The sequence below is a fragment of the Panthera leo genome, chromosome B1 (genome assembly GCF_018350215.1).
Source record: "Panthera leo isolate Ple1 chromosome B1, P.leo_Ple1_pat1.1, whole genome shotgun sequence".
In the NCBI taxonomy this organism is placed as follows: Eukaryota; Metazoa; Chordata; class Mammalia; order Carnivora; family Felidae; genus Panthera; species Panthera leo.
Genome location: NC_056682.1, coordinates 44780436 through 44801079, shown reverse-complemented (window position 1 = coordinate 44801079; position 20644 = coordinate 44780436). Strand labels below are relative to the sequence as shown.

General features: G+C 41.9%; 1 protein-coding gene and 1 non-coding gene across 6 annotated transcripts; one reads left to right on the top strand and one right to left on the bottom strand.

Moving 5' to 3' along the window:
- Positions 1–72: 72 nt before the first annotated feature.
- LOC122217628 (pyridoxal phosphate binding protein) lies at positions 73–20213 on the top strand. Of its 5 annotated transcripts, none has more exons than XM_042934903.1 (8): positions 73–417; positions 3569–3676; positions 3755–3790; positions 4419–4494; positions 14457–14591; positions 16516–16658; positions 17057–17155; positions 18771–20213. In XM_042934903.1, exons 2-8 carry the CDS (start codon positions 3626–3628, stop codon positions 18900–18902), a joined length of 672 nt encoding a protein of 223 aa, XP_042790837.1. In that variant the 5' UTR covers positions 73–417; positions 3569–3625; the 3' UTR covers positions 18903–20213. The 5 variants fall into 5 exon arrangements, with proteins under 5 accessions (XP_042790837.1, XP_042790838.1, XP_042790836.1 ...); XM_042934904.1 differs by lacking the exon at positions 73–417 and adding an exon at positions 992–1045; XM_042934902.1 differs by lacking the exon at positions 73–417 and adding an exon at positions 1071–1162.
- TRNAT-UGU lies at positions 4108–4180 on the bottom strand. Its single transcript has one exon. It is a non-coding gene; the product is annotated as a tRNA-Thr (tRNA).
- Positions 20214–20644: the final 431 nt, after the last annotated feature.

The window sequence follows — 20644 nt, the reverse complement described above, 5'->3', positions numbered from 1 at the left end:
AAGATTTGAAGTAAGCCCGGTCACCCCAAGACAACCTGGGGGACGCACTTTGGCCCTTTCTCCAACATAATAGCGTCCCACTCCATCCAGTTGAAACGTTTGAGAATCTTTAAACAGTACAGCCAAAAGCACTTTCCGTAACAGAATTCTCTCTACCCACCCACAGCACCTACTATTTCACCATCTATTAAACCTCGTATTTTACTGTGTTAGCCTTTACATTGTTTGGCTCCTCGCCATGTTTATGACCTTCACACTGCCGAGAGCTGGACACATAAGGACACTCAAGACTGGACTAAATGTGTGCGGAGCTCATGCTAGGCGGTCCAAGGCCACCTGTGCCCTCTGATAAGGCAGCGCTACCGCAGGTGGTCACCAATCTCTTGAAATAATGGATAGCCCGAACTGGGGCATGCGGTAAGTCAAAACTCTGCACCGGGTTTTGTAAATTACGTACGCTTAAAAAGATCTCAGTAAGGTTCCCTATTGGTTACATACCGAAACCTTACCTTGGAGGTACTGGGTTTTAACGTGGTGTTTAAAGTATTCATTAAAATGTCTTACTTTTTCTGCGCCTATTGGTAATTCTTTGAATACATGTGTGGATCGCATCATATTGCTATTTGACAGCACTGGTCACAAGGATGACAAGAATAGCCATATAATTGAATCGTGCCGTTTCCTTCAGAAACTGTTTTCTGTCTCTTAAGGGTTCCTCACGAGCCTCATCTGAGCAGCCATGTCTCCGGCTCTAGCAGCTTCGAACCCTGGTCCCCGCGCACAGGAATCTTAGCTCACAGCTCTCTCAACGCCAGGGACCGGCAAAAATGTGGGTCTTTTAAGAAAGGAACCAGGACCCCGGAACAGGCCGCGTTTTTTGCGTCAAGAAGCTCCCGCGGGGACGGGGACCGTGGCTCAGGCAGGAGGACTGGCAAGGCTTGCGAGGGGGCACCGGAACCACGTCAGGCCGGCCTCCCCACACCCACCCCACACCCACCCCCCGCCTCCGGAGCGCCGCCTCCAGAGCGGGGCCAGGCTGTCCCCAGTAAGGCCCGGGACGACCTCCCCAAGATGGCCGCCGCGGCGGGGTGGGGCCTCCCGCCACACTGCCCCCGTCCCGCCCCCGCGCTGCCCGGTGTGGATTGGGTGAGACGACTCAGTGGTGAGCTGCGATTGGGTCACACCAGACGTGAACTGGGCGGGACCGGAAGGTGGTCTCTGCCTGTGGGGGGCTCCCGGGTCTGGGGCTCTGCGTTTGTCCCGGGGGATGTGGAGAGCTGGCAGCATGTCGGCGGAGCTGGGAGTCGGGTTCGCACTTCGGGCAGTGAACGAGCGCGTGCAGCAGGCGGTGGCGCGGCGGCCGCGGGTGAGGAAGGGGACAGCGTGGGGACGGTGGGCGGCTGCTTTGAGGAGGGGGAAACACCTGCGTGGGAATGGGTCGTCACGGTGACGCAGAGGGGTCTCCCGGAGGGGCGGGAGCCGTCCTTCCGCCTTGGCTCGGGTTGCAGAGCCCCCAAAACGCTTAGCGAAGGGTGTCCTCAGCCACCTCGCCGTGAGTCTGTCAGGTTTTCTGGAGGTTGGCTTAGTTGGAGCAGAAGGTATCCACTACCCGGGAAGATGACCAGTCCCCCAGCAGCGCGACCATTGCCCGTCCCACCTCGTGTCGTGGCCAACAGCCTTAGCGGACAGGAGCAGCGCCAGTCCCGTGCCCAGAGGCTACAAGAGGAGACGTCTACTACAGGAGCACCCAGAGGAGGCCAGATCCCCAGATCACGTGTGTGGCAGCGTCTGACTGCTAGTAGGTGCTCAGGAACAGTCGGCTCCACCCGGAGGTGAAAGAGACGGTGGACGGGCCGGGTTCTGAAGACCCCAGAGCTGCATGGCACGTTTGGACTCGAGGGGAGCTGACATCCAATCCCAAGCAGTCTAGAGGGAGATTCCCTCCCCCCCCCCCCCCTTCTAATGTATTTTGTCTCCTCTGGGAATTTCATTAGATCAAGGGTCAGTGTCTGCTCCCCCTCACTGCAAGTTTAAGCCAATGGTGTGGAGTGAAACACAACTGAACAGAGAGGTCAGAGTTTCTCCCATCAAGCATTTATGGTGTCAGAACTCAGAATGCTCTTCTGGAGACAGAAGATCTATATCAGTGTAGTCTTTCCTTGGCTTACCTTGAACTAAGTCACTCCACTGCTCTGGCCGGGAGTTTCCTCACCTGGATAGGCAACGGAATGAGCTCTGACTGCCTTTTCAGCCCACCCTTGGCATTAATGTTCTATGATTCTCGGCGATTCTCCAAGGAAAGCTAGGGATGTCCCTAATAAACATCACTCTGGGAAGTTCTCCCAGCAAAACTCCACAGGTGGATGGGCCTCCTGTTCCACTTTTCTCTCTGGAAGTCATCAATTCGTCAATGTAATCCTAGGAGCTATGACATGGTCTCATAAAAGGCTGGTGATGCATCATCCCTCAGAAGGAAGCTGAAACTTTTTGCTAATGGATCTGAATCTTTAGAGCCTTTGAAAATACAGTGATTCTGTAAAAATTGCAGAGGATCATTGGCTCTGTGAAAACTGAGCTATGTGAGGATAGGTGGATCTCTTGTTGCCTCTGTATAGATTTGGTTGCAGCAGAGTTCAGGGAAGCCCTGCTCTTTACGTGATGGCCGTAAGAGGGTCATATGGGCCTAACCCTCAGTCCAGAGTTTGTGGTGTCCCTGCCTCAGTTCTGCTGCTGGTTCTTAATTAGATTGAACAATAAATTACATAGCTACCCTACACAGGCCACTTTTGGCGGGGGGGGGGGGGGGGGAGGGGGGGGCGCAATATTATTGAATATACCAGGACCAGAATGAGTTTCCAAAATTTAATCTTGGGGTTTCAGAAGCCAGAAGTGGTATCCCCTCTAGTCAGAGAGTAATGCCTTCCCTTAACAAACTGATTCTTAAACCTCCAACGTTGGCATGCAAGAGCATCATCCGAAGAGTTTGTTTAAAAAGGAGATTCTCAGGGGCGCCTGGGTGACTCAGTCGGTTGAGAGTCCGACTCTTGATTTCAGCTCCAGTCATAATCCCAGGGTCATAGGATCGAGTCCCACATCAGGCTCCATGCTGGGCATGGGACCTGCTTAAGATTCTCTCTGTGTCCTTCTAACCCTCCTCCCCCACTTGTGCTCTCTCTCAAATTTAAAAAAAAAGGAAATTCTTAGACTCCAGCCCCAAAGATTCAGAGTCAGTAAGTCTGGAGTGGTACCCAGATGATGCTGATGCAGTTGGTCAAAGACCACATTTTAAAGAAATACTGCTTTTACTTACCTTCCCAGGTCTCCTGAGAGAGAACTGTGTTTTACTAGGTATTAAAGTAGCTACCATATTAGATTTGGATGCCATGCATTTGAAAGACATTTGATCAACATTATTTGATACTGGTCCCCCCTCCAGTGTAAGAATAATGGAGCTTACCAAATGTCAAGTTAAGACCTATGCCAACTGATCCTACAGGGTCTATCTTATAGAACTCACTGGAATAATATTCCTAAACGTTCACCCACTGGGCTCTTTCTCTCTTGGCAGGATCTCCCAGCCATCCAGCCCCGACTGGTAGCAGTCAGCAAAACCAAACCTGCAGATATGGTGATTGAAGCCTACAGTCATGGCCAGCGCACTTTCGGGGAGAACTACGTAAGATCCCTTTTCCAAACTCCCTTTGGAAGAGTTGTGATTGCCAGGCTTCTCACTTGTTCTGTTTTTACCCTTCAGGTTCAAGAACTGCTAGAAAAAGCATCAAATCCCAAAGTAAGTGAATATCTGAATTCTTGAGTTTGCATCTAATCTTGGTTCCGCAGTTGAAAGTTAGACCCTTGTTGGTGGTGGGTTTTATAGCAAGGTTGACTGGCAGTAGAAATGTCTCCATTCACCTCAAGCTCCAAATAAATCTCAGCTAGATTTTCTTTCTTTATTAAAACTAAGACTATAGTCATCTCCTTTGCAGCTTTTTGGATATGGTAATTTAGGAGCTTGCTGTAATCCTGGATCCTCTGAGATTGGAAAGCTTTACTCAGTTCATCTTTCTTGGGGTTTTTTTAATTTTTTGTTTTTTAAAGAAGTCTCCACACCCACCATGGGGTTTGAACTCATGACCCTGAGATCACAAGTCGCATGCTCTACCAACTGAGCCAGCCAGGTGCCCCATAATCAGTTCGCCCTTAATGGATGATATCTAAAAGATAGAGGGAGCTGATGGGAATAAGGAAGAGGAACAGAGCAGAAGCCTTAGGTAGTAGTATCCTTAGGAGCCCAGCTGAAGAAGGTGATAGCAGTTTATTGCATAGACATGAAAAGTCAGAAGGGAGTGTGTAAGGTATTTGAGCCGGCATGGCCTTCATAAATTCTGAGTCAGACATGGTTACCTTTTTTCCTTCAGATTCTGTCTTCGTGTCCTGAGATCAAATGGCACTTCATTGGCCACCTACAGAAACAAAATGTCAACAAATTGATGGGTAAGATCAAATTCTAAACATGAAGACAAAATTTCTCTGTCATACTACTTATACTACTTTCTGTGGAAAAGAGAACAGCTTTTAGAATAGTCCTAATTCACCGTTTGTGTTTTGGAGTTTTGGGAGAAAGAAATGTTAGTGCTTAGTATAAGGAAAAAGCCTCATACCAAGAATAGAATGAATTCACCATTGACTGGGTCGTATGTACTTGGAAACCTACCCTACTTTGTGTTAGGTATCATTTGGTGGTCTTCCAAATAAATTATAAGGAATTGTATCCCATAAAATTATTAAGTGGGCAAGGGAGACATTTTTCTCCTTTTCCCTCTGGATGTAAGACTATGGTAAATAAAATATAATAATATACAGTAAATCAAATACAGTATATATTGTATATATTGTATATAAAACACAATATACAGTAAAGTACAATTAAGAATTAACTACAAAAGAACTTAACCATATGACAATGACATGTGGAGATCTGTCTGAGGGACTGAATACTTATTTCTCTCAAGGTTTCTAAAATAACCTGTATTTTTTTTAAGCAGCTTTATTGAAGTATAATTGACCTGTAGTAAATTGTATATATTTAAAGGGCACAATTTGATTAGTTTTGACGTATGTTTGTACTTGTAAAACCATCACCACAGTCAAAATAGTGAACACATCCATCACCCCAAAAAGATTCCTCATGCCCTTTGTAATAACCCCTTCTTTCCGCTCCTCCCCACTCCCCTTCTTCAGCACTACTTACCCTGCTTTCTGTCACTGTAGATTAGTTTACCTTGCTAAGAGTTTTATATAAATGGAAATATAAAGTATGTACTTTTTTTTTGTCTGACTTCTTCCACTCAGCATAATTATTTTGAGGTTCATCATGTTGATTTGTGTATCAGTAGTTCACTCCTTTTTATTGCTTTATCCATTCACCTACTGATGGACATTTGGGTTGCTTCTAATGTGGGGCCATGACAAATAAAATTGTTATGGCAGTGACGGAAAAAAAGCTGCTATGAACATCTTTGTATGGACTCTTTTTTTTTTTTTAATATTTATTTTTGAGAGAGAGAAGAAGAAAGACACAGAGCACGAGCAGGGGAAAGGCAGAGAGGGAGACGCAGAATCTCAAGCAGGCTCCAAGCTGAGAGCTGTCAGCACAGACCCCAACGCAGGGCTTGAATCCATGAACCATAAGATCATGACCTGAACTGAAGTCAGACGCTTAACCAACTGAGCCACCCAGGCACCCCATATGGACTTCTTCTTATCTCTTAAAATAAATACCTAGGAGTAGAATGGCTGAATCTCACAATAAGTATATGTTTAATTTTTTTTTTAATTCTGAGAAAGTACACATAACATAAAATTTATCACCTTTAACTATTTTTAAGTATTCAGATTAAAGGCATTAAGTACATTCATATTGTTTGCAGCCATCACTACTTTCTATCCTCTAGAACTGTTTTCCTCTCTCAAAACTGAAACCCTGTACCCATCATCATGTATGTTTAACTTTCTAAGAAACTGCCAAGCCATCCTCCAAAGTGGATGTGCCGTCGTACATTCCCACAAGCAGTGCTCAAGTTCTTCCACATCTTTGCCCACACTTAACACAGTCTTTTAATTTTAGCCGTTCTAGTAGGTATGTGGTAGTGTCCTTGCATTACCTTAATGGCTTATGATGTTGAACATCTTTTCACATGGTTGCATCTGTTTATCTTCTTTGGTGAAGTGTCTGTTGAAGTCTTTTGCCATTTTCTAATTGGATTTTTTTACTTTTAAGACAAGAGAATTCTTTATATATTCTGACTAGTCCTTTATCAGATACATGCTTTGCAAGTGTTTTCTTCCACTCTGTTGCTTGTCTTTTCCTTCTCTTAACAGTGTTTTTTGAAGGGCCCAAGTTTCTAATTTAACGAAGCCCAGTTTATCAATACTGTGCTTTTGGTGTTGTGTCTAAAAAATATTTCTCTATGGTTCAAGTCACAGATTTTCTCTTAGCAGTTCTATAGTGTTCAGTTTTATATTAAGCTTCATTATTCACTTTGAGTTAATTTTGTATGTGGTGCAAGGTATGATTCCAAGTTCTTTTGGTTTTCTGGGGTTTTTTTTTGCATATAAATATCTAATTGTTCCAACACTACTTGTTGGAAAGTCCGTCCTTTTTCCATTGCATTCCTTTGTACCTTTATCAAAAATCGATTATCTGTGAGTTTATTGCTAGACTATCTACTCTGTTCCACTGATCTACTTATCTACTTTTACACTGAAAGCATGATATTTTGATTCATGGAGCTTTATAATAATTCTTAAAATGGAGTACTGTTAGCCCCCAGCTTTGTTCTTTTTCAAAGTCATTTTGGCTATTCTAGATCCTCCCCATTTCTATATAAACCAATTTGTCCATTTCTACCAAATATATATATATTTGTTTTATATATATATATATGTTATATATATGTATGTTATATATATGTTATATATATGTTTTATATATATAAATATATGTTATGTATGTTATATACATATGTTTTTATATATAAATATATATACATATATAAATATATATACATATATAAATATATATACATGTATAAATATATGTGTGTGTGTGTGTGTATATATATATATATTTATTATATATCAAAAGCCCTGCCAGGTATTTGAATTAGGATTGTATTGAATCTATAGATCAATATGGGGAACAATGACATACTAAAAATATTGAACCTCCCAACACATTAACAAGGTACAGCTCAGTAGTTCTTTAGGTCTTCTTTATTTTCTCTCAGTAATATTTTGTAGTTTTCATTGTGCAGGTTTTCTTCATCTTTTTTCTGATTTATATCTTTGTTTTTCTTATATTTTGATGCTATCTATTATACTGTTATTGATTCTGTTTAATTTCTGATTGTGTGTTGCTAATATATAATACAGTTGATTTTTGTATATTCCTCTTGTATACTGCAACTTTGTTAAACTCACTTATTCTAGTAGCTTTTTTTGCAGATTGCATATAATTTTCTATGTAGACAATTATGTTATCTATGAACAAAGACAATTTACTTCTTCCTTTCCAATCTGGATGCCTTTTATTTCTTTTTCTTGCCATATTATACTAGCTAATACCTTCAATACGATGTTGAGTAGAAGGGCTAAGAGTGTACACGCATGTTTTTCATGATGTGCTTTATCAGAAGGAGAAATTTCGCTTCTAATCCTAATTTGCTGAGAGGCTTTATCAAGAGTAGATGTTAGATTTTGTCAAATGCTTTTACTGCATCCATTGAAATGATCCTACAGTTTTTCTCTTTCAGTTTATTAACATGTTGAATTACATTTATTGATTTTCTATTGTTAAACCACTCCTATATTACTAGGGATGAGCTCACTTGGTCATGCAGTATTATCCTTTTACTATAATGTTGCATTTGATTTGTTAAGTTTGTTTAGAATGTTTGCATCTAGGGGCGCCTGGGTGGCTCAGTCAGTTAAGCACCCAACTCTTGGTTTTGGCTCAGGTCATGAACTCATGGTTCATGGGTTCAAGCCCAGAATTGGGTTCTGTGCTGACAGTGTGGAGTCTGTTTGGGATTCTCCTCTCTCCCTCTCTCCCTCTCTCCCTCTCTTTGCCCCTCTCTTGCTCTCTCTCAAAAACGAATAACTAAACTTAAAAAAAAGTGTATGCATCTATAGTCACAAAGGACATTGGTCTGTAGTTTTCCTTTCTTATAATATCTTTTTGTAGATTTGATAACAGGATAATGCTGTCCTCATAGAATGAGTTGGGAAGTATTCCCAACCCTTCAGTCTTTTCGTAGAGTTTGTGTGGAATTGGTATTGTCTCTTTCCTAACTGCTTAGTAGAATTCACCAGTGAATCCTGGAGTTTCTTTGTGGGAAGGTTTTTAACTGTAGTTTCAATTTTATTAATAGATTTAAGACTATTCATATAATCTGATTTTTCTTGGGTGAGCTTTCAAGGTTCAAGGAGTTTGTCCATTTCATCTAGAGTAATGAATTTAATAGGGCACCTGGATGGCTCAGTTGGTTAAGCATCCGACTTCAGTTCAGGTTATGGTCTCGCAGTTTGGGAGTTCGAGCCCCATGCTGGGCTCTGTGCTGACAGCTCAGTTCCTAGAGCCTGCTTCGGATTCTGTGTCTCCCTCTCTCTCTGCCCCTCTCCCACACTCTTGCACTCTCTCTTTCTCTCAAAAATAAATAAGCAATAAAAAAAATAATGAATTTGTGAGCATTAGGTTGTTTGTAATATTCCTTTATTATCCTTTTAATATCTGTAGGCTCTGTAGTGATGTCAGCTGATTCCTGATGTTGGTAATGTGTGTCTTCTCTTTTTTTTTTCCCCTAATCCATCTGGCTAGAGGTTTATCAGTTTTATCAGTCTTCTCAAAGAACTACTTTTAGTTTCAATAATTTTTATCTATTGTTTTATTAGTATATGTTATATAAACAAAAATAATTATGTATTGTGGGATTTATAACATATGAAAAAGTCAAAATGCATTGCAACAATAGCATACAGAATGGAAAGTTAAGAAATAGAAGTACACAATTATAAGGTTCTTAAACTATATATGAAGTAGTATAACACCACTTTAAGGTAGACTATGCATAAGTTCAACTTTAAAGCAACCATTAGGGGCGCCTGTCTGGCTCAGTCAGTAGAGCACATGACTTGATCTCAAGGTGTAGATTGGATGTAGAACTTATTTAAAAAATAAAATAAAGCAACCAATAACACAGAGAATTATAGCTAATAAGTCAGCAAAGGAGATCAGCTGGAATAATAAAAAAATTTGTGAAATGGTTTCTCATTGTGGTTTTGATTTGCATTCCCCTAATGACGAATGAAGTTGAACATGTGCTTATTGGCATTTGTGCATCTTCTTTGGAGAAATGTTTATTCAAATCCTTTGTGTATTTTTTAATTGGGTTTTTTTTTTTTAATTTTTTTTTTTTTAACGTTTATTTATTTTTGAGACAGAGAGAGACAGAGCATGAACGGGGGAGGGTCAGAGAGAGAGGGAGACACAGAATCCGAAACAGGCTCCAGGCTCTGAGCAGTCAGCGCAGAGCCTGACGCGGGGCTTGAACTCACGGACCGCGAGATCACGACCTGAGCCGAAGTCAGACACTTAACCGACTGAGCCACCCAGGCGCCCCTAATTGGGTTTTTTTATTATTGAGTTGTAAAAGTTCTTTATATATCCTAGGTACCAGGCCTTTATGATATATATCATTTGCAGATTTTTTTCTCCCATTCCATGGATTGTCTTTTGACTTTCTTTATGGTATCATTTGTAGCACAGAAATTTTTCATTTTCATGTACACTTTAATGTAAAATGGACATTTTAAAGTACATTTAGTGTACTTTGTCTCTTTTTTGTGTGTGTGGCATGTGCTTTTGGTGTTATAGCTAGGAAATCCAAGGTCACAGAGATTTTTTTTTTTTAATAATCTCTATGCCCCATGTGGGGCTTGAAGTCACGACCCAGAGATCAGGAATCACATGCTTTACCAGCTGAGCCAACCAGGTGCCCCCAAGGTCACCAAGATTTACTCCTGTTTTCTTCTAAGAGTTTTATAGTGTTAGCTCTCACTTTTGGGATTTTTTGAATTCATTTTTATGTATAGCCTAAGGAAGAGGGAGGTGCAACTTCATTCTTGTCCGTTGAACTGTTTGCACCTTCACCTTTATTTTTCAGAGAAATGTTTGCTAGCTATAGAATTCCAGCTTGACGGTTTTTTCTTTCAGGACTTTAAAGATGTCACTCCACTCTCTTCACTTACATTGTTTCCAGTGAGAAATAGGATGTCATCTTTATCTTGGTTCCTCTGTATGTAACGTGTTTTTTTTTCTTCTAGCTATTTACAAGATTTTCTCATGATCACTGGTTTTGAGCAATTTGATGATGATGTTTCCTGGTGTAATATTTTCCACATTTCTTGTGCTTGGGGTTCATGGAGCTTCTTGGATCTGGAGTTTATAGTTCTCGTCAAGTTTAGAATATTTTCAATCACTGTTTCTTCATATATATGTTCTGCCTCCCCACTCCCTCCCCACCACAACTTCTCTTCTCCTTTGGGGACTCCGGTTACCTGTTCGTCTGCTTGAGGTGTTTCGGCAGCTCACTAATGCCCTTTTAATTTTTATGATTTTTTTTCTGTTTCATTTTGGATAATATCTTCAAAGTAACTGATCTTCTTTAGCATTGTCTAATTTGCCATTAATTCCATCAGTGGATTTTCCATCTCCTACATGTGGTTTTCATGCTAGAAGTTCAATTTGGGTCTTTTTTTAATATCTTCCCTGTCTCTCTCTATTTTTTAATAGATGGCACACAGTTATGGTAACTTTTAATGTGCTGTCTACTGATTCTATCATCTTTGACAGTCTGGAACAGTTTCAATAGATTGATTTAATATATCATATTTTCTGCTTCTTTGAGTCTTTCAGTGCCTGCTTTTTTGGGGGGAGGATAGCCAAACATGAATTTTCTTGTTGGGGGCTGGTCAGTTTTGTATTCCTATAAATATTTTTGAGCTTTTTTGGAACACAGTTAAGTTACTCGGGAACAGTTTGATCTTTTTAGGTCTTGCTTTTAAGATTAGTTGGTGTGACTGGAGAGAGCTCAGTTCAGGGTTAATTATTCCCCATTTCTGAGGCAAGGCCCTCTGTATACTCTAGCCAGTGCCCCATGAATCCTGAATGTTCCAGCCTGTCTGATGGAAACAGGCACTATTCCATGCCCTCTGTGAACATCAGGCACTGTTTCTTCTAATCTTTTCAAATAGTTCCCTCCCCAGCCCTGGGTGATGCACGTGCCAGTCTATACCCAGCTGAGTTCTGGAGGGGAGCCCTTTTCAAATCACCGGTGATGCCTCTGTATGCAGCTCTCTCCTCTCCCAAATTCTGTCCTGTGAACTCTAGCTGCATAGTCTTTCCATATTCTTAGCTCATGTCCTCATTCTAAGGCCCACGCTCTTCCTCTCTTCCCCTTTTCTGCAACACATTCTAGAAACTCTCCAGGAAAGAGAGGTGGGGCAGTCACTTCATGTGTTTCTCATGTCTCAGAGATCACTGTGTTTCACTCTATGATACACAGGTCTTGTAAACCATTGTTTCATATATGTTTCACACATTTTGTCCATTTGGTTGTTCAGGTGGAATGGTCATTCTGGGCCCCGTACTTACTCCATCTTGTCAGGAAGCAGAAGTCTACTACATTATTCTTAAAAGCTATTTCACACTAGGTATGGGGCAAGTAGAGAGACTATTTACACTTAATAAACGCAGCAAGACAATCAGCTTTTTAATTTGAGAAATAATTAAATTAGCTTCCCTTCCTCACAGTGTAAATTCCAGCTAGATTAAAGAATCCTAATGTGAAAAATCAAAACCCTGAAAGTGTTAGAAGAGGGGCACCTGGGTGGCTCAGGCGGTTAAGTGTCCAACTCTTGATTTAGGCTCAGGTCGTGATCTCATGGTTCATGAAATCAAGCCCCTCATTGGGCTCTGCCCTGACAGTGTAGAGCCTGCCTGGGATTCTCTCTCCCCCTCTCTCTGCCCCTCCAGGGCTTGCGCACTCACACGCACCTCCTCTCTCTCTCCCTCTCTCTCTCAAAATAAATAAATAAACTTTAAAAATAAACAAGTATTAGAAGAAAACATAGGAAAATATTTTTATTTTTTCAAGCTGGTGAAAGGCCTTTCTAAATAAAGCATAAAGTCTGGAAACCATAAAAGAAACAACTAGCACATTTGCTTACACAAAAATTAAAGCAAAAAGAAAGCACAGATTGGTATTAAAATAATAGTTTTTAAAAGCAAAAGAGGTTAATGTCCATAATGCATAAAGAAACATGTGTATATATTTTTAATCAATGAGAAAAACATAGGGAAAAACGAACGGGTCATTTACAAGGATAAAAAATACAAATCCAGGAATCAAGTGAAAAATGCTTAACCTCAGTAAGAGAAATGCAAAACACAATAAAAAATTCTACCTTTCACCAGTCAGGTTTGCAAAAAAATTAAAAAGCTGCTAACATGCAATGTTTTGAGAGCATGAGTACGTGAGCACTCCACATTTTGCCAGGAGGACTCTAAAATGGTAGGGCTTTTTTGAATTTCTCATATCCAATACAATTTAAATTGTGCTTCCTCTTTTAACTAGTAATTTCAATTCTCGGACTCATGCAGCCTATAGCAACATGTATATGTGCGCAAAGGCCTGTGTGTAAGCTTTGGGTCTATAGTAAAAAAGAAACAATGTCCATTAACAAGAACAATGTTAAATAAATTGTGATCATCTGTTCTGTGGAAAGATGCAGTTGTTAAAAGTACAGGTGGATTTATGGTACTGATGTAAACAATCTCCAACATGTATTGCTAACTGGAAGCAAGCAACCCATAAAACATTTAGTAGGAGCCAATTTGTATGTTATTTCAAAAAATAACAGGAAATTCTATGTCTGGGGAGTGTGTGTGTGTGTGTGTGTGTGTGTGTGTGTGTGTGTTCGTTTGGATGGAAATACACTAAAATAGATCTGGAAGAATCCTTATCCTAGCAGTAATAGTGATAGTTTCTAGGGTGAGAGGCTTGGAGTTTTTACTGCATATATTGCTTTTACTTCTATATTGCTTCTTCTTTTTTTTTTTTTTTTTCCAACATCAAGCATGCGTACTTTCAGTCTGTTTTTTAAAATATATGTAAGTTTTTAAGTGAAGTAGCCTGAACTCAAATTCAGTATGAAGAATATGGAGTCAGTTTGCCATCATTTCAAGTCACAGCTCTAATATTTGTTAATTTTGTGAACTGGAATAAACTTTATCCTTTCTGAGCCTCAGTTTCCCCATCTGTAAGATGGAGGTAATAATAGTGTTTCATGAACCATGATAAAGATTAAAAAGAAATGGGCGCGTGGCTGGCTCAGTCACAGGAGCATGTGACTCTTGATCTCAGGGTTGTGAGTTTGAGCCCCACGTTGGGTGTGGAGATTACTTAAAAATAAAATCTTTTAGGAGGCCAGGATGACTTAGTCAGTTAAGTGGCTGACTTGATTTCAGCTCAGGTCATGATCTCATGGTTCATGAGTTCGAACCCTCCATCGGGGTCTGCGTTGGCAGCATAGAGCCTGCTTGGGGTTCTCTCTCCCTCTCTCTCTGCCCCTCCCCTGCTCATTATCTCTCTCTCTCTCAAAATAAATAAACATTTAAAAAAGTTAAATAATAGAATAAAATAAAATATTTTTAAAAAATAAAAAAAAAATAAGAAAAAGATTAAAAAGAAATCATGCATATACAACAGTTAGCAAATTGCCTGGGGGATTTCAGTGTTTATAAATGCAAGCTGCTGATGCTGCTTCTGTCTTTGTCGTTCTTTACCTGGGCAAGACTAATACTTCATTTCACATGCATCTCTGGAAAAGAAGATGGCTTTGATGACGTCAGCATCTCCCTTAGCTCTCCGTATTGAGGTCATTCTGATGTCCTTGTTGAATGAGAGCACCCCCAGCGCAGTTTAAGAACATGGTGTTAGCATGCCAGGGAAGCACTTTGGCCTCCATTGGTTATCCTCTCTTTATTGTCATCTTGACCTGTTTCTCGCTGTGTGAGCTGCGATTTAGTCAGATCAAGCCTGCTATTAGGAATCTCTGCAATTCCCGACCCTCAGGAAGCTCTTAGAGTTGGCATGCTGCCGGATTGTGGTGCGTCAGCGTTCCCCCTGTTCGTCTTCTCTGATTAGATAGCAATGGGCCGACATCCGAACTCACATCTAGTAAAACTGTCACGTGAGTCTTAGCAGAACTGAGACTTAACTGTCTTGTTCTTTTTCTGGAAAACTGTCTTCCCATCTGCCAAGTCAAATATTGGTTGCGCGTTGCTTGCCACACTGGGACAAGTAGAGAATTACCTTGCCTCTTTCTCATTACAGCTGTGCCCAATCTCTTCATGCTGGAAACAGTGGATTCTGTGAAGTTGGCAGACAAAGTGAACAGTTCATGGCAGAAAAAAGGTTCTCCTGAAAGGTTAAAGGTTATGGTCCAGGTTAACACCAGTGGAGAGGAGAGTAAGTGACCAGACCTAACTATAGATTTTTCTTCCCTTAGGATGGTTGAAGGTCAGCAAGAATGGCAGGCCTAAGTATCTGATAGCTAAGGTTATAGAAGGAAATCATGGGCCTGTAAGTAAGACGTTTCATGCCTGTAAGTAGGATCTAGAAGGCACAGTGACATCTAAGCCCATCCACATATAATTCTTTCATAACATCATGGGTTGTTATTTCTTAATTTTTTGGTGGCCCAAAATTGGACAAGTCAGGAAGGGGATTGTGATTTTGATTTCCAGAAAATTCCCAAAAGTCACCATCACTCCTAAAAGAGATGGCATAGTTACCTGTATAACACTTCTCCAGTGTTAAAAAAAATTTACTTAGCATTATCTTGGGAGGGAACAGAAGAAAATCCCGTGAGCACCCGTTAATGAATACCTTCAAGGGGCTTGCGTTAACGTTGTAACCTAGTGAACAGAACAGGAGCTTTGAAATCAGATCTTGGGTTTGACCTCCAGCACTGTCCGTCATAACTGTGGGTTAGTTACCTAGCCTCTCTGTACCTCAGTTTCCCTGGTGGACAGTGCTGTCATAATGATGCCTACTTCAGAGGGTGTTGTAAGGATTATAAGTCTTAATGCGGGCAAAGCTGTTGGCATAGAACCCCACCCATCTCACTTGTTAGCCACTTGATTGAGTGTTTACAGATTAGTCGTTTGCTTACGACCATCAGACCAGTGTTCATCAAACCGTAATATGAAGGAGCACAGTGCCAAGACTATTTTCTAGATGGGCCCTCAGGTCAGGCTTCCCGGACTGAAATCCCAGTTGCACAGTTTCTAGTTGTATGACCTTGGAAAAGGTACTTAGCTTTCCTGTGCCTCAGTTTCCTCATCTGTAGAAGGGGGATAGTAAGAGTACTTATTACTTCATAGTTACTGTATTAAGTGAAAGGCTCTTAGGACTTGGCATGTGTACCTGGCAGAGAAGTGTTCTGTAAATTTTAATAATTGTCATTATTTCTACACATACCTAGATTATATCTTACATTACCAATATAGGTAAATCTGAAATTGACTTCAGGTCAAGTCTGTGACATCATTTCTTGGTAATTAGCTATAATTTGCTGTAGTTAAAGATTAAAGTGAATGTTCTTAGCATCTCCATTTGATAAATGAGGGAAAGAGGATATCAATATTCCTTATAACTGCATAACAAATAATCATTTGCTGCAGATTCCTCCTCTAGTTGTTAATTGGCAAGTTCAATTAAATTTTGAAAATATATAGTGAAACCCGTGTGATAGATACTTTATTTTTAAATGTTTACAGTCTTGGGGCACCTGGGTGGCTTAGTCGATTGAGAGTCTGACTCTTGATTTTGCCTCAAGTCATAATCTTCATCAGGCTCTGTGCTGACAGCATGGAGCCTGCTTGGGATTCTCTCTCTCTCTCTCTCTCTCTCTCTCTCTCTCTCTCTGTCCCTCCCCCACTTGCACTCTCTGTCTAAATAAATAAATAAATAAATAAATAAATAAACAAACATTTAAAAAAGTAATAATTTAAAATGTTTACAATTCTAATAAATTAACGAAACTGTAGAAATACCAGACCTAGGAAAAGAATCCTCAGATAAATCTGGTGTTTGGCAGTGTGAGTCTTGTTGGTGTCCCAAGAAAAGCAGTGTTTTTTCTTTTCCCTGTACTCTAGCTGTTCTCGGCTCATATCACTGAGATTCAGATGGTTATTATTCAGAAGGGAAGCAACACAGACAAAGACCTCAAAAATTAGGTTACTCTTTAGGACTTGAGGATATGTGTTTTTTAAGAAGTCCTCTTGTCCGAGAGTCACCTCCTCTGTTACAAGGAAGGGATGGAAACTGAGCCTTCCTCTGGCTACTTAAAACATTTTGGTACAAGTGTCTTCTGTTTCTTTTTGTGAAGGTAAACATGGCCTTTTGCCTTCAGAGACAGTAGCCATGGTGGAACACATAAATGCCAAGTGCCCCAGCCTGGAGTTCGTGGGGCTGATGACCATAGGAAGCTTTGGACATGATCTTAGTCAAGGACCAAACCCAGATTTCCAGGTACTGGGGTCCAAGGATGGCGGGATTGCTCATGCACTAGAGAAGCATCTGAACAAAATGCTGTTGCAGGGCTGGCTGTTGTAATAAAGTTGAAAGCCCTCCCAGATATTGCCTGTCTGGTATTATGACCCTCTTCTGAACTCTCCTCAACTCCCCTTGAACCTGGCTAAAACACAGTCTCTAGAGAAAATGAGCTCTTTTCCTCCTTTCCAGTGACTGATCACTGTTTTGAAAGTAGGAGCATTTGCTAAAAAACTTTAGGTAACTTCTGGAAATTTGGACAGGGCTTGAAACCACGAAGAACCAATAGTCTTTGTCAGAGATGTTCAGATTCAGCCACTCTCAGACACCCTTGGAGAAGGCAGGAGGAAATAATGTGACACTTGTCCTTCTGTTAGGCGTTACTGTCCCTCCGAGAGGAGCTGTGTAAAAAGCTCAACGTCCCCACTGAGCAGGTTGAGCTGAGTATGGGCATGTCCATGGACTTCCAGCATGCGGTAAGTGTCCTCCTTGCCCTGTCCGCCCAAGGGGAGGGCCCGAAAGGCCGCAGGAAAGCAATGTTTGCTGGAGAAAGCTTTGAAACGCCTCATCATGGCAATAGAGCAGCCAACAGCAGTGGCCCTCAACTGTCCCAACATCCCCCACCCCCTTCTTTTCGGAAATGAGATGTATAGAAATTACAGCCTGACACATAACTCTCCTAAACTCCATCTAATTCCCTAAGGGGATTCTAAAGAAAAATCAGAAGGGACACCTGGCTGGCCCAGTTGCTAGAGCATGCGACTCTCGATCTCTGGGTTGTGAGTTCAAGCCCCATGGTGGGTGTAGAGATTACTTAAAAACAAATAAATAAACTCTTTTAAAAATTATAGCTCAATTTTTATTTTTCTTTCTTTATTTTTGGGGCACCTGGATGGCTCAGTCGGTTAAGCATCCGACTTTGGCTCAGGTTGCCATCTCATGGTTCGTGAGTCTGGGCTGTGCGCTGACAGCACAGAGCCTGCTTTGGATCCTGTCTCCCTCTCTCTCTGCCCCTCCCTGGCTCACTCTCTCGCGCGTGCGCCCTCTCAAAAATAGACTTTTCAGGGGCACCTGGGTGGCTCAGTCAGTTAAGTGTCCGACTTCAGTTCAGGTCATGATCTTGTGGTTCACGAGTTCGAGCCCCGCGTCGGGCTCTGTGCTGACAGCTCGGAGCCTAGAGCCTGCTTCGGATTCTGTGTCTCCCTCTCTCTGACCCTCCCCCCATTCATGCTCAGTCTCTCTCTGTCTCAAAAATAAATAAACATTAAAAAAAATTTTTTTTTTTAAATAGACTTTTTAAAATTATAGTTTAATTTATTTTTCTTTCTTTCTTTGTTTTTAAGTAATCTCTACACTCACTGTGGGGCTGGAGCTCATGACCCTGAGATCCAGAGTCACACGCTGTACCGACTGAGCCAGCCAAAGGCCCCTAAACTGTAATTTTTTAAAAAAGCATCGCACTGTATAAATGTTTGGGCATGGATGTGTGACAGTGAGTCCTAATGAAATAGTCTGGAGTTCATCTTACGGGTAGATTCACAACAGCTGTAACTATATGCTGAGAGAGGTGTGTGGCTCTGGAACAGTAAATAACTTGATCAAGTTCTAAAAACTAAAGTGTCAACCTCACTGTGTGTATCTAGTAGTTGCAGTCTCGGAAAATCATATATATCAAAACTGTGCAAAAATGCTTTGTGTTTATAAGTGAACTGGAATTCGGTCCCGTGCTCAAACAATTACTGGGAGGTTTTTTCTTCTGACAGTGGAACGTTAGAAAGGGGTGTGGGCTGTCAGACAACCCTTCGTTGTGCCACTGTGTCTCAGTCACACAGGGTGACACGTCTTAACAGCCCCAACTCCATGGCAGTCATGTCCCCTAGTCACTGTGACAGCCAAGGAAATCCTGACTTCTTAAACACACCCCCGGAGGTGCTGTTGTCCCAAAGGGAACCCCTGCCCTGCACCCCTCTTCAGCTGCCTCAGCCTTGTTCTTCATAGAAGCCCCTCCAAAGCCAGAACGAGAGGCGGGACTTCAGCATTTGCTGCATGATTTTAAACTCAGCCCTTGATACTCTCTCTTCTTTCCCACAGATTGAAGTAGGATCTACGAATGTCCGAATAGGAAGCACCATTTTTGGAGAGCGAGATTACTCCAAGAAACCTGCCCTGGACAAGTCCCCGGCTGACCTGAAGGCCCCAGTGGAGGTGGCCCAGGCACACTGAGCCCAGGCACAGCCAGCCGTGGCTCGTGGCCCGTGGGCCTGTCCAGGAACACTAACTATGCACTTACCTGGTCTCCATTTTGGTATTCCCCGTGTCACAGCACAGCCATGCTCTCCTTGTGACCTGGAGAGAGCGCGCTAAGGATTGTGGGTGTTGATGGGAACCGTTGTACTTAGGATCTGACATAAGAAGCTCACTTCAGGTAGTGGCTTTGGATTGGGTTTGAGAAATCCAGACATTTCTGCAAAACAGGTATCAAATCAGTAGCCAGGAATCGAGTTCAGTATTGAATCCTGCCCAGGAGCACCAACCAACCCACAAATGCCTTCCCCAGGTTAAAATGTGGTCACTCATGCCTATAATCACCAAAGTGAGAGGGATTCCCATTTGTCATCCACATTAATGGAAAGTCCCTTCATGCAGACCCCCTACTGAGTAATCACCTTTGCTGCTCTGGGGCAAAGTGATTTCTGCGCCCAGGTTTGACTCCACTCAGTAAATATTTGTCCCTACTCTGGAATGACAGTGCAGGTAACTTCAGGAGCTGGCTCAAGGTAGTGCTGCAAACCCAAATCACAATGATCAGAGGTTATGTCTTTGGTTACCTCGGTGGTCCCTGTGGACCCTGAAAACTGCAGGGGTAACCTAAAGGGACTTGGGCCTTTCGAATATCCTCCTGAAGAGACAGGGCTGTCCTCAATGAGAATTAAATGCTATGATTTGTTCTCCACTCTAATCCTCTTAATGGTGATTTCTTATCTCAAAGGCCAGTGACTCCTTCTCAATCTCTAGGCAGCCTCAAAGACCAGCCCCACAGTGAGTGTAGCTCCCCAGAAACTCCTTTAAGGCCATTTCAGGCCCACAGTTCCAACAAGACCTGGCTTTGAGGTTCCTGTTCCTGCAGAGCATTTTCCAGGCACCTCTAAAGCCCTTCCTCGTCCCCACTGCCCTGCTATATATATAAGCCAGAATTTGGCAACTTCTTGATTGTTAATAAAGTAGCAGCAAGGTCTTCAAACACCAGAAAGCACAATTCTCAGATATCCATAACAGATGACTTCCGTCTGGGTGGTTTATTTTCTAGATGTTTTTTTCCTTATTTATTCAAGCCCCAGTCTTCATTTTATGAAATAACTTTCAGAACATGATGCTGCTGTTGCTGAATGTAATTTTGTAAAACTTAAACCATTATGATTCCTGCACTGTTTCAGTCAGAGCTATAACATGTCTCAGAGTCTAGTAAATAAAAATGTGAGTTTGAATTATACCATCTGTGCCAATTACAAAGCAATTAAAAGATTTATTTTTTATGACCCTGTGTAACGAGTGAGTATTAACAGGAGCGGGGCATTGGAAGCAACAGGTAGCAGCTGTGCCCATCACTTGACATTGTGCCAGCCTGGCTTCAGGGGAGGACTTCCCTTAAGTCCCAGATGCAGCCAAAGCCACACTGTGGATGAGAGAGCAATTCTGAACTTCTAAAGGCAAGAAAAGGAAATGTTGGCATTTTAGGAATTACCAAAATCAAGAGCTTACTAACCTCTTACTGCAAGAACCTGTATTCTAAGTGGCCTCTAGATGGCGACATTGGCTAACCTGTGGGCAAGCATTGGGGTTCCCAGCTCAGCAAATTTCCTGGGAGGGGCCCCTCACCCTTAGTCTCACCCCTTCAGAGAGCAGGAGTGGAGGCCAAAGAGCACGATTTTTCCAAGTGATGTGACTGACTCTTGCGGTGCCGCTAG

What these genes read in the sequence shown, in the direction of transcription:
- LOC122217628 (XM_042934899.1), top strand. Translation starts at nt 1,268, where the DNA reads ATGTGGAGAGCTGGCAGCATGTCGGCGGAGCTGGGAGTCGGGTTCGCA. An exon ending in TAACACCAGTGGAGAGGAGA is followed by an intron (nt 14,592 to 16,515) that starts GTAAGTGACCAG and finishes CTTTTTGTGAAG; the next exon opens with GTAAACATGGCCTTTTGCCT. An exon ending in CCATGGACTTCCAGCATGCG is followed by an intron (nt 17,156 to 18,770) that starts GTAAGTGTCCTC and finishes TCTTTCCCACAG; the next exon opens with ATTGAAGTAGGATCTACGAA.